Source organism: Scomber japonicus, chromosome 13 (assembly GCF_027409825.1).
Source record: "Scomber japonicus isolate fScoJap1 chromosome 13, fScoJap1.pri, whole genome shotgun sequence".
Classification (NCBI taxonomy): Eukaryota; Metazoa; Chordata; class Actinopteri; order Scombriformes; family Scombridae; genus Scomber; species Scomber japonicus.
In genome coordinates this window covers 6140525-6154796 of record NC_070590.1, presented here as the reverse complement: position 1 = coordinate 6154796, position 14272 = coordinate 6140525, and the positions used below count along the sequence as shown (strand labels likewise).

The 14272-nt window shown below is 38.7% G+C and overlaps 1 protein-coding gene across 1 annotated transcript; it reads right to left on the bottom strand.

Moving 5' to 3' along the window:
• Positions 1-617: 617 nt before the first annotated feature.
• On the bottom strand, positions 618-13603 carry LOC128371788 (smoothelin-like protein 2). The gene is made up of 13 exons (XM_053332163.1): positions 13127-13603; positions 8357-8426; positions 8133-8282; positions 7455-7616; positions 7168-7341; positions 5121-5291; positions 4856-5014; positions 4666-4728; positions 4352-4409; positions 4060-4185; positions 3842-3956; positions 3308-3459; positions 618-1350 (listed from the first exon to the last, which is right to left on the bottom strand). The coding sequence occupies exons 1-13, from the start codon at positions 13601-13603 to the stop codon at positions 1224-1226; spliced, it is 2004 nt and encodes a 667-aa protein (XP_053188138.1). The 3' UTR covers positions 618-1223.
• Between the last annotated feature and the right edge of the window lie 669 nt (positions 13604-14272).

Genomic DNA, 14272 nt, shown 5'->3' with positions numbered 1-14272 from the left:
ACTTAAATACGGAGTTGTGTAGCATACAACCTGTCTGTGTCTGTGTTGATGTCATGACAACTAATACAATTTTGGATCAAGTTCAAAGAGGAAGATCTCGTTCTGCCTCTGATGTCACCATAACTGACAATGGTCTTTCTCCTCATGTTCCTCGAGCCAATCATTTCCCTGTGCTGTTCTCCAAATATCGTTGCAATTCTGCCATTCAGACCTGCTTTTGCATAACTTAGTTCTGCCCCGTCACCACCATAATTCTTCATAATATCCAGGAAGTAAGACTTGTCCAAAAGGTTTCTATTAACCATCTGCTAGCTCTGTTCCACCTCCACCAGCATCTAAACTCTGAGGGGGGGGGGGGGTCCTGTCCTTTCTCCTATCTACATATAGGCCTACACCTATTTGAAGATTTTCCACATCAAGATATCATACATTATACTAATTGGTTTCTAATTATTGAATTATCAATAGCAGACCCTCATAAATTTCATATTTGTATCTGAACAAACTGACCGGAATTTGACTCCTGATGATGATCATAAATTGTGTCACTTAAAAAAAACGACATTTTTTAAAACACTTGAGTTATTTAGTATTAAACTCCACCTTTTGCACTTGTACTTTTGTACATGTTTGTTTTTACTCAGCAGTCTTTAGTGAGGAGCAAGTGACAGGTCATCCCTCTAACAACAATGTAAAACATTTGCACCTAATATTAGAAATACTAGGAAATTACTTTATTATGCCACATTGCAAGACTTAAGCAAAACCCCTGTTCATTGTAACTGGAGTGACTCCACACTGATTCATGAATTTAGGGCTCATAACATTGCACATGTTACTAAACATTTTAACATTGATTGACAACAGCAGCTATTACAAATATTGTTTCTTTCTTCCTTTGATTATGGCCATTGACTTGACCTCCAAGCTCCCTTTTGTAAACACACCAACATTCGAGCCACACGTCACATTATATGAAACTGGATTTTAAGACAGTGTCTGTCCACTGCAGATGAGAGAGGAAATGGGGGGAAATGGTTAACACACACAGACAAATATATTTGTCAAACCCCAAGAGCATTGTTTAGGTGATTTGAAGATTTTGGGCTCCTCATTAGTCATTAGCTTATTCAAAGTGTTCACAACACACTGTGATTACCAATAGCAATACAGGGAGTTAAAGTAGAATGTATACTTTGTAAATGTACTCTGATACAGAGTTATTATTCAAACTGCTTCAGGTGGTTGTAGAGGGACTGGACGTATGTAAACACACACATGGGGTCAGGCTTGTCCCCCATCTCCAACATGTCCTCCACCTCGATCAGACGGAGACAGTCTGCCTGCTCCCTGTGGGGGAGGGGCAAACATAAAAGCACAGTAAATATAATTGAAATAGAAAGTAGTGGAAGGGATGTATCTAGTTTTAATTAAATAAAGAAATGCTGACATGCTGACATTCAAACCAAACCAAGCCACATGCTGCTGAGCCTCCCGTAGGCCTACAGTTTGAACAGTCAGCTGGATTGCCTTTAAATCTTTTACAGACATTCATCAACCAAAAAAGATGGTACCAGGGTAACTATAGTTATTAAATTTGCATTAGTTTCCATTTTTATTTTGTTTTTGTTTTATTTCAGTTTAGTTTTAGTTAGTTTAACAAGTGATTAAATAGTTTTAGTTGTATTGGGAGGAAAGTTTTGATTTGTAGAAGCTGGAAAGGATGAATGAATGCATGACACTAAATACGGTTTACCAAGTCACTGTTTATTAATAGATACCATATTTTATTCTTTAACCAAAACTACAACAAAAACAAAGCTAATCTGCAATTCCGTTTCGTTTTAGTTCGTTTTGCATTGTTCATTGTAGTTATTTTTTCACTGCTAGTTTTAGTTTACGTTAACTATAATAACCCTGGATGGTAGCAAATAACTTAAGTGATGCCCAAACTTTTCCTATGATTTTTCCTATTATGCCACCCTGAAAAATGACTTTTGTGATTTTGTGTCCATGAACTCTTAACCTTTTAGTCACTGTCATCATGGCTACAAAATATGTCCAACACTTTGATTAATGACCAAATGACCAAAAACTAATGACATTCTTATTAGCCTTAGCTGTACTTTTTGTTTAGTGGTAATTAGCAAATGTTACTGTACTAAACACTGTATGAGCTACACATCAACAAATGTTGTCGTTAGCATCTAATTTTAAAACACAGCTGTTCTTAGCCCGACTTAAATCATTTAATAATTTCTCTCTGCAGTCAAAAATAATGTCAAGTTGTTTTTAAAATGTACTATTAATAGTTTTGTATTATAAGAATGAAGAAATTTGCTGGCTGGCTTGGCAGGCATGTCAGAGATTTGCTTGACTGACTTTGGCTAGCAAGCAATCTTTCAATATTACACCATAAAGAACGGAGACAAAGCAATCAAACTGCTGTAGCTACAAATCACGCACAGACAAGTGTGTCGCGAACAAGAATTTTGGCAACGACCAAACCAGCATCTAATGGGCCTGAGGTGACATTTGTATGTTTATGCTGTTAACTGTGCAGCTAACTAGCTATCGAGCCTGCTAACTGACAGTGCACTTTTCCCCAGAAAATGTTTGTTTGGAGGCTCGTTCAACAAGTTATGGTCCAATACAAGATGTGTGTTAATGTTTGCATGTTAGATTAGAAGGAGAATTTAACAGGAGATGTGGGTTAACTCCATGTTATTGCCTTACTCAAGATTTGATTTGCTGGAGTGAAATAAGGACTCCAGCAACATAAGTGGATGTAAGTGGATGTAAATTACTCCTTTCTAGTTTAGATTTCTTTTTTTCAAAAGGAAAGTACTGGAAAAGTGATTTATAGAGCAAATAGCCGTGGCCAAAAAAAAAAGCAATTTAATTTCAGCCTCACAGAGCTGCTGGCATATTTGTAGACTCTTGTTTAATTTGTTCAAGTCTGAATTCAAGTCAATCACTCAAGCCTGACTTGAGAAAGTCAAATGTCTAGTTTTCTGAAATTTACATTCAAATATAGGTTCGTAAACACTTCTCAGACTTTAATGTAGATTGTGACTGTGCTTTCCTCCAGTTCAAGTTTTATGTTTTTGTGTTTATGTGGTGAATTTTTCCAATTTCTATTCATTTGTACATCAAAGTAGTTGCTGAGTAACTACCAGTCAACTAAACTGTGGCCCATTTTGGTAAGATTTATCATACAAAGGTTTCATGGCCTACAAAAAGTATCAGCAAAGTTAAAATACCTCTCATTTTTGCACAGTGTACTCAGTGTATTCTTGCCACTTACTCTGCGGTGGTGAATGCCAGCTGTAAGTTGTGTTTGCGGTTTGCAGGGTCCAGAGTGTTGTAATCAAACTCCAGTGGGAAGAAAGAGTGGACCAGAGCACAGAAAGCCATCCCATCACTCCAACAGGCGGAGAAATTTTGGATGTCTATATTCTGGAAGAAAGATTTTGCTGTATGAATGAATGAACTTTATTACTGTGTATCATTGAGTAGTGCAGAACATCTAATTAACTGACAGAAGCTTACTATGTATTGCTGGAAAATCTAAATAAATACTAATTAAACAGACTCCCTTGCCTTCTTTTCCAGACTTTTGAGATAAATTTAGCAGACTTGAACCCAACTAAATCAATGTGCATCATGTTAAATGTGTAAGATAAAGGGGTAGACAATAAAGACTGTACATCTCTCATAAGAAAAGGGCTCCACAGCACGTTAATTGGTAAATATACATGCAGTATGTCATCAAATAAAGAGCATTTGACTTAAAAGGGGAACATATGACAGAAAAAGAAAATATATCCCATTGCCATACCTGATAGCCAATGGTTTTCGAGCGGCACCACTCCAAGAGAATCTGTTTAATACCGCTGGCACTGGACATGCCAAAACTCTGAGAGCGCTTCAGTTTTGGCCTGGAGTCCTTTGGCCTATTCACAAGAAAAGCAAGTCATTGTGTGACAAAATGTCATTCATATCTGGCACTAATGATATGGCTTAGGACGATATGGAAAATATTTTAAATACACTTACTTAGTGGGCTCTGAGTTCATCCTCTCAAAGAGAGCTCGTTTGGCCTGTGCGCTATTGGATCGTGGAAGTGTTTGAGATTTCATCAAATCCTGCTTGAAGTCAATCCCTCCTCCTTTGTTTGTTTTCCTGTGGAGAAACAGAGAATAACAAGCAACAATCACCTACAGATTTCGCCAATATATGCTTTTGAATGGAGATACAAACATGTTTTTGTACTAAAGCTACCAATAGGCCGCAAACTGACCAAATAATAACTGAGTGTTATAAAACAGGTTTCATGCTAACAACTTACTTGTCCAACTTAGGTGAGAAACCAGATTTTATGATTGATTTGGAGGGAAGTAATTTTTCTGTAGAGACACAGGTAGAGAGAGTCAGAGTGAACAAGAGAGACAAAATGAGATTAATGAAAAAGTGACAGACAAAAAAAGAGCAATATATACGGATAAAGTGCCAACTTGCCACTTTGATACAGGTTTACATATGTCACCCTACAGATAAGTTTTGTGATGACCTAACTTTTCATCTAGCACCATAATCAGCTCAAAGTTTAATTTTGTACAATAATTTATTATAAACTGTTAATGAGGATTTAGCATATTTTACCTGCTGATTGTGGGAAGCTCACACTTCTCTTTAGGCTGGGACTGGGTGTCTTGAGAACTGGTACTAATAAGGTGAAGAGACAAAAAAAATCCACAGTAAAATATATTATTAAAAAAATATATTATATTCAAAATACTTAAAGATATGCATTACAGAGTGAAGATGAATGGAGGAAACCTTTTGAACTCACCTCGCTTAAAGGGGTATTCCCCTGGCTTTACAGTAGGGTCCTGTGATCCTGAAAGACTTGTAGAAGACTGAGCTGGTGCTGGTACAGCAGATGATGAAGACTCTGTGTTGGGTTTGGTCATGCCAGTGAGAGGCAGGTACGGTTTGGATTCACTGACATCTAATGAAGAGAGAAATAAAGCATGTTTCAAAATTCGAAATTTGATAATATCCCAATATTGCCAATTTTGCCAATGTTGTAATAATAATGTTGTCTCACTGCTCACCACGTTTAAATGGATATTGGCCTGGCTTTGTTGTTGGGGATTCTGGTGCTGAAGTGGTACTCTGATCAGGTTTGGGTGCAGCTGCAAGGGGGAGATGGGCAAAAGACTGGGATTCAGAGCCCGACTGTTCCTTGGATAAGTGGGACGGCACCTCCTTAGCTCCAGATGTTCCTGCACAAGTGGAAATGGAATAGTATAATGACTGGAATCAGGAATAAATAGTATTAGAAGAGAAGCAAAAAATGACAAACGAGATGACTGTTTTGTGTGTTTGCTGCTGAAAATTTGCTGTTGAAATGCTTCAAACATTACAACAGTTGAAATAAAGGGAGCATCTCAAATAGAATGAATGAAAGAACTGAAAGGAGTTGAAATGACAGTTTAGTGTCCTATTTATTTCTTGTTCTTCAAATATGTGAAGTTGAAACCTGAAAGGGTTTGTTGTTCGTTCAAAGCACTGAAAGCAGTTGAAATGTCATATGATGACGTATAACTACTGAAAACAGATGGTCAGTTGAAGAGTAACTGATGAAAGTAGTTGAAATGTCAGTAAGAAAGTAACAGATTAAATATTAGTTGATATGTAAGTGAAGCCAAAACACCAGACACATGGAGTGGAGAAAAAGAGGGTATACAGTAAAGTCCACTGGATTAAGGTGATTGGTTGTAATGAAACATACACTGTTGGCCACCCTTAGAGTCTGAGTTATTGTAGCTATGTGTTCCTATTTTTGGGGCCCTGGCAGTCACTATGCCAGGGTTTCGTAGGGCATTGCCAGGTGGTTGCTACAGTATACTGTATGTTTGGTAGGCTATTTCATGGTGGTTAATTGGGTATCATGATTGGCTGCTTTATTCTAGATGATTATTAGTGGGGTAGTTAGGATGTTATTGCTAAATAATTGTTCATATTTTCAGGGTAGTTGCTAAGGCATTGCTAGGTGGTTATTAGCAGGGTTGTTAAGGTATTCTGAGTGGTTATAGGAGGTTAGCTGGTTGATGAAAAGTGGTCGTTAAGAGTATTGTTATGCGGATGCTACAGTGATTGGGATGGTTGCTAGTGTGTTTTATATTTAAGAGTTGTGAAGGGTAGTTGTGTGACCTTAAATTGCCAAAGCAAGAAATCTAATACTTGTAAAACCCTCATCATCTGTTATTCCACTTTCCGACAGATGCCTGTATGACGCAGGTCTTGTGAAGCTCGTTCGACTTTCATTTGATCTATTAATGTTGGACTGTTGGATACTGGCCCAAGACATGTTGTCACCATTCACATAAGACCAGCGTTTTGACATATGTCACTGACTGAAGTCAATAAAAATAGATGTTATCAATACTTTGTGGAATTAACATGTACAGTACAGTCGACAATATGGAGCCACTCCAGGTAATCGTCTGTTTATGAGGTTATTTATATGACTACCTTATGAAAAATTAAAAGAAATGCTCTACAATCAGCACCTATCAAAGATATGATCAAGAAGATCAACAGATTCCTGAATGTCAACCCACATTGAGGACCTACTTCATGCAAAAATTGACTCATGTCCAACATGAAGGAATGAAATTTGTTACTCAAGTCCATCAGCGTAGAAATAAGTAACATTAAAAAATAGACCTTAATATAAATAATTAAATAACCTAAAAACCTATGATAAATAGAACACATAGTTAAAAACCAAGCAGCACAATCGTCGCATGCATTTGCAGCAGTGCAAAGTGCAGAAGACAGACTTTTAATCCCTGGAGGTCATGAAGGAGGGTTGGATGATGTGGGCTGACTCATACAGATAGACCCCTGACGCAGGTTTAACCCATGTCACAGTGTCTGTCTGATTAGGGTAAGAAAGTGAATTACTATGGGTTAAAAAGATGACTAAAAATGACTGTATACAGAACGTGGAAGACAAGTGAGTAGAGGAAGAAACATCTCCAGCCTCTATTCAGCTACATAGTCCAATACAATGTCAACAAAACAAACATGTTTTCATATGCATACTGGGTCTGCACACAATATTATTATATACAGTGCATCCCTTTAACTGACCTCTTTTAAAAGGATATTCCCCTGCTTCCCCTGTTGGGGTCTCTGCAGTAGGAACACTTGCTGCTTTAGGCACTGATGCCGGAGTCTGAGCAGGTTTGGCTGCAACCAGACCCTCAGGACTGGGTTTGACGCTCATAGCAGTGACGGGGAGATGGGGCTGGAGTTCATTGGCATCTGAAAAAAGTCAGAATCTGAATAGCTGAATTACGGAGCGGTTGATATTGTGTCTGGTTAAACTAACAAAAGGAGATTCTGTGTCTCAGTGGTATATATATTTAAAAACTCACCACTTTTAACAGGAGACTCTATTGGTGGCTTTTCTGGTGTTTCTTGTATTGCTTTGGCCACTGAGGCAGGAGACTGAGGAACTGCTGGTGCTTCAGAGCTGGCTTTTGTCATTGCAGTGAGGGGAAGATGGGGTTTGGTAAGAAGACTTAAATCTTCCTGGTCTGAAAGAAGAAAAATACTTTTTAAAATGATAACTGTGATGCCACTGCAAGTACAAAATATTGCAGGGTACATAATATAATGTATAATGCACAATAGGGAAATTAACAAAACTTTACACAGTACCAATGTGACCATTAGATGAATTAGAGGTTATTCATTTCTATGGTTTTGGTACTGTAGGATATTAGCCAACTTCTATTTACTGTAGCTTAAATCAAAATCATCATGTTGATGGCTGATGGTTTGACTGATTCTCTCAGGTTAATCTGGCTCCATATTTGTGGCATAATTGATCAACACTGATATTTCAGAAAGCCCTTGATTGATTGTCATGCAATGCTTTGATTGAATTCCATGTAACCATAGCCAGATCAATATTTTATTCAGTAATTTATCCTGGTATATTGGAAAATAGGACTTTTACTACTATAATTCTAGAGAAAAGACCAAAATACTTCTCATCAAGCAGGGGAGTCAGTAAGTAAGTAATTAAACATGAACAGTAAATGACCCACCAGGCATTATGGGGGTTTCCACAGGAGACTGAAGAGAGTTAGTTATGGCTGTAGACACTGAAGCTGGTTTGGTGATGGAGGTGAGAGGCTGGTGGGATTGGTGAACAGTTTCATCAGTCTGGGCTGCATCAGAGTCCACTGATACATTTTCTGAGAAGACATAACCAAAAGTGAGGTCAACTTGTCAGGTTACCTTTGTGGAGCCTCTCAGAGTATCTTCCTACCTTGCTGCTTGTGATTTCCATTCTCTTTGACAGTTGTGGCAACATTTTTCTCTCCTTTTGCATCAGTGCCCTGTTCAGTGAGTACAAAACATGTAATGCTGTTATTAAGATCAGCATTTTTTCATGATTTCAGACTTTAAGACATAAAAAAAAACAAAAACAGAAAAACTGGTAGGGTATTTATAGCTTCAAAGGTGTAGACCCAGTGGTCACCAACCCTGCTCCTGGAAAGCTACTGCCCTGCATATTTTAGATATCTCCCCACTCTAACACACCTGATTATAATTATTAGCTTGTCATCAAGCAGCTGAAGCTTGTCAAGGGCTTGATAATGAGTTAATAGACTAACTAACAGACTGACACCTAAATTATACACTTAACGTAATAGTAATTCAATCACAGCTGTATACTGATTCATGGGAAGTTATTTCCAAGTTTTTGATATGTTGAAATTGCAAAACTTTAAATTATTCTGAACTGTCCCTTGGTATTTTGGCACAGTTGAAAAAATTGTGAAATTCAGTATAAATTCATTACAGAACTCAGTATAATAGATAAACCCTAAGAAATCTATATATTTATTGTGAACATTTTTTAATTTCTCCCAGGAAGGTACATGAGTTATACAACAAATACAGCTGACAATATATGTATCTATTTGTACATTAGCAACTTCACTCATAGGATTATTGAATGTTCACTCTCCAAAGCAGATTTTCTTCTCTCGTCTTCAAACAAAGGTGGTGCTTTTGTTTGTCAAACTCCTGTGTGTTGTAGAGCTAAAATTATTTTCATGCCTTAATCATCCACAGTAAATCTTTGTGTGTGTGCGTGCTGACTTCTCAACATCTGTGATCTTCAGCTGTTAACGGCTGAAAGCTTTAATGACAACTGTGGCCAACAAACCCACGTTCCTGTTGAGAGGCTATTTTAGATTTAGCAATCACCCCCTTTGCAAGAGTTTCCGCTGCCCTCTTCTTACCTCCCAATATAGCTACAAATGGATGCTTTGGAAATCAGGGAGTTAGTCTGAGCAGCTCAAACTATGCCTAAGTATATCACCCCAAAGCATGGCCTTTATTTGCCCCCACTCCTTCCCCCAAGCTTTTTGCTTTCCAGAGACACACAGTGGTCTGGCATCCACGCAATAGAGCTATTACTGCCAGTCCATCAACTCGTTGTCATGAGGGAGATTAGCACCACAGTGATCTGTGGGCTCCACGGTAGCTGTTGTAAGATATCACAGTCTGACTCTGTCTGACCCTGTTTATCCTTTCAACCTCTGGCTGGGTTTACCGCCATAAACTTCACTATGGCTCCTTCTTATAAACACGTAAACATACTTTGGTTAGATACTGACACAAACACAAACATCTCCATCATTTCAATAATGGCAAATAAAACATTTGGTCAAACATATTTTTTGTCACATCACTGAGGAACAATCCTGATTGTTAAGCCACAATGAAATAAAACTTGTGCCATGGATCACATAGCTACGTGTATTGTAAAAGGGCACGCTTGTAGTGTCAAACCCCCAACAATTGTCACCATCTCTGCAATTCCACTCAGCTTTATGGAGCGTTTTAGTATCTTTCACCTCCTTGTGTTGTTTTTATAGCCTGTAACTTTCATTCTGTCTCACCAAAACTCATTAGTATTATTCCCTGCTGCCCAGCACTAAATGGCAGGCAAAGTTAGTGACTAGGTAGTGGACACAATGAAGATTTTAGCAGCTAAGGAGCCAGATATTTCTGGTTGGTGGGGACCAAAACAGAACTAAAATGAGAAAGTATTTTGGTTTTACATTCTTCAGGGGAACACAAACATGACTCTAAATAGATGTTAAAGTTGCTTGATGCAATGCCTAGCAACGCTATGTGTAAATAGTTATGTAAATAGCAACTCCTCTGAATCACGTAATTTAACAATGTGCAATCCAGAACAACGTATAGGTGTCTTTTTCTAATCTGGTGCCTCTATCAGAAGTAATCAACAGGATAACATAATTGAACTGTGCTTCCCAAAAACATAACAAAATCACTATTAAAAAATAACTTTGTAAAGGCTAGAGAAACGTGGCATTGGTTATAGTTACTACTAAAAAGTCAACTGTCTGGTTATTGCCTCCATTCACAGCAATCTTCCAATGTGGAAATTTGTCAACATATATATGCCATAATTACTATGGCCACTAGATGGCATCTTTCACTCAAATGTAAACATATATGTAGTTTTTGGGTGATTGAGGTTACAACCTCTTGTAATCTTCAAAAAGGTAGCTGTAGCTGCTTGCTTATAAAAGAGTCAGCTGTTCATTTTGAGATCTTCTGCAGCAAACATCTAGTGGTCATTGGTGGTAATACATCTTATAGCACTGGGCAGTGGCCTCAGCTCGGTGGCAACGTGAGAAGTGATAATCATTCATATGTAAATAACAGTGCACACTTTGAGGACAGTGTCTTGTCACACGTTAGCACATATGAAAAGTGGCGGATGTGTGAATGTGTAAGAATAAAAAAGCTCAAACCCAGCCTATTGTTTCACCTCTGAACAACTGGGAAATTGCTGCAGGAAATTGTCAGACTGTTGGTTTCAGTGTCTACAACAGATTTAAAAATCAAAGAGGGGAGATGATGTTAAGTGTGAAAGCTGATGAAACGGATGGCTCTTTTAACTCTGAGGGGGTTCAAACTGTTGTACGTCAGAGTGGGGGGACCAGCTGATTTCAGTGCAGAGGAATGTTGGCAGGGTGTGTGTTTCAACAGGACAGCTGGTTGTCCCTCTCAGGGTGTTGGGTGGGTATTATTGACAGGGAGGTAGATGCAATTCAACTTTCCATAAGGAGATTTGAGAGTTGTGTTGGCTGGGAAGCAAGATGCCTCAGCGATTAGGGGACAGAGATTTATTTTTATACCCGTCTTCAGAGCGTGTACATATTACATCATAAACATGCAATTGTCAGAAGGATGTAGTACTCTGGCCCTAACTGTGATTTTGAGTTCAGCTCCAAAGTTATAGGACTGTATTTATAAAGATATTGATTAAGAATTTATAAATTGAGGCTTGCAGCTAGCAACTGTTCTTGTGTGCATTTATCAGTGCAGACAATGTGTTTTTCTGGAAAGGAAATGTGTTGCAATACTGTTTAAGTTGGTATGTAGTATAAGAGGCCCCAAAGAGCTGCAGCTCTGTCCCAAAGCACAGACCCAAAAATACACGTGCCCTTTGGAGGGGTTGCTCTTATAAAAAAAGGGTCATGAGTGGAAGAGGGCTTAGAGGGGGGTAGGGAAGAGTAAGTGAGTAAGTGTGTCAATTCATTTGAGCCAATGTAAGGATATAATCCCTGTAATGGTAATTATACTAATATTCAAGGATAATGATGTTAGAGGTTGTTATTATTGTTGGTTTGCGATTCGAAATGAGGATAATATAATAATGTATAAAAATAATGATGACAGGTGATGCTGATCTTATAAGGCTTTGCTTGTGTGAGGATGGAGTCAGAGTTTGAGTATAAGTATTAGACAAACATTTAGTTATAGATCCGGTGGGCTCAGTTCACAAGCATGTCTGATCTTTTGAAAGGTTTCTTTATACACACATGGAAAATAGCAGCTTTCATCACACCCAGGATTACACTGAAAGGCATTATGCTGGGTTGGGTTGATGAATGCATGTTCCAGTCAACAGGATGGTTTCTGGTCGGATGAGGATCATGATTCATGATCAGCGCATCCAGACATTGTTTGAACCGCCTGATGTCAGCTTGCAAGGCTAAAGGTAAACTGCATAATGGATAGTCAGGGTCTGCCTGAACAAGACCCTTGTCCAATTATAAAGACAGAGAGGTTTCTTGGCACGGTAGGGTGATATAGAGGTGATAACACTAGATTTGGTTGAGATAGACATTGTGAAAACATGCAGCCGCATTATTTGTTTCAAGGATATCACTGTATTGATGCAACAAGAGTGCAACAGGAAAACCCAATGAAATTCAGTATGATCTGATAGTTTATTGTGATAAAATGTGAGCAAGCGCACATTTCTGGCACATTAATTAATAACACGAGAGGGGAAATTCAAGGATAAAATGATTGTTACCTTGTTTTTTAGAATTGTAAAGTCTTTCCTCAGAATATTATAAACAGCTGTATAATCTTATAAACTTTCAAACTCATGAATCTATAGCCATCCTAATTCCTTTTCCATCATCTCAACCCTTGTATTTGTTTAACATTGTGGCGTTTTCAGTCTGAATTCCTTGTTTCACAAAAATAATCAATTAGTGATGACTAAGGATCAAATTATGAACTTACTAGTAATGTCATACCACATTGATGATCTAGCATCTAATGAATTATTATTTTTCGGGCCTCTTTGATTAAAGTGGGGCATCATTCTGAGTTGTCACTGTGAACATCATTACTGCATGATTATTTACATTTTTATGTCTTCTCAAGTAAATTAGAGCATCGCCCAACCCAAATGACAAGTCAGCAGATGGAAGTTAGAGGGAAGCCATAAAAACTGATTTTTTAGTGACCAGACCCATTTTGCAACACTCTATATCTTGAGTTCATCCACTTGCCTGTTTTGCAACTGATATAAGACACATACATGTTGTTTATGTTGGTATCCCTCCTCTGTTGCACCAGAGGCAGGTAGTGACATTATTGATCATATAAACTGCAGAATGTGTGGAAAACAGTGAATACAAAGCACCAGCTTTGAATAAATACTCACATTCATTTCAGCATGTCTCTTTACTCTCCATGGTGGAAGGACTGGGATATTGCTGGGAGCAGCAGGAGCAGCAGCAGCAGCATGGCTTGATCCTGTACTTGACCCTGATTCAGGGATCGAGGAAGTGGTTCCAGAGTTAGCTAGACCCCTCTGATCTTCCAAGGTCTTGGACTGTATCTGTGCATGTCCATTTTCTATACTTCCTTGCTCGATCTTCTCCTTCACTACAGCAAGACTCTTCTCGATCTTCACCCCAGGGAGACCCTCCACTAGACGGCTGAGGGCTTCCATCTTTGCCCTGAGCTGAAGGTTCTCCTCCTGCAGTTTGATCACCGTCTCGGCCAAGCGTCCATTAGAGACGCACATCTCCTCAATCTTTTGCTCTATGCGCTGTTTGAAAGCACTTACATCCATGTGCACCTCCCTTACGGCATCTTGCAAGGTGGTATTGAACTGAACCAGAGCCTCGCTTACCACTGTCTCCTTTGTGGTTTCATCCATGGCCTTTTTTAGTGACTCTCACCACCCCTATGCTTCAAGTAAAACGAGTAATGGGGTGGTTGGATCTCGGAAAACAAACCTTCTAATTTCCAGTCTTTCACTCAGTCAGTTTGTTTGTCTGTAATGCCTTTCTTCTTAAATGTTATCTTTGGTGTCCCATGTCAATATTCCAGCAAAGTTTAAGATGCAAAAGGATTTTAAAGGATGGCCGGGGTAGCAAAATATTTCCTTGGCAGCAACTCATTAAAGTCCCATCAAGCTCCACTCTACTCTCTCCTCTCATCTGGTCAAAGCAAGAGCAGTTGTTATTTATAAGCCATGGAAAACTCATGTATAATGTCATCTTGGGAAAAGAGATTACGTACGGCACAGACAGATCAAATTCTCAGTGCGTGCAGGAACTGAGGAATGATCAAACCAACCTTTTGAAGTAATCCAGTTGAAGCAGCACATGATTTTGTTCCAGCTTCCTCTTTGGTTGTGTACCTACTGTGTGTTTCCTGGAAGTTTACCCCTGCTGCCCCTGCTCTGTGTCCAAGTTATCTGTGACTTCCAAGCTTGGGAGCAACAGGTTCGACTCTGTATTTCGGGACATTAAGGGGGTGGGAAAAGTTCAAATGGGGAGGAGGGGCCAGTGTTATTCATGCTTTCTTCTTGTCTTTACTTTGG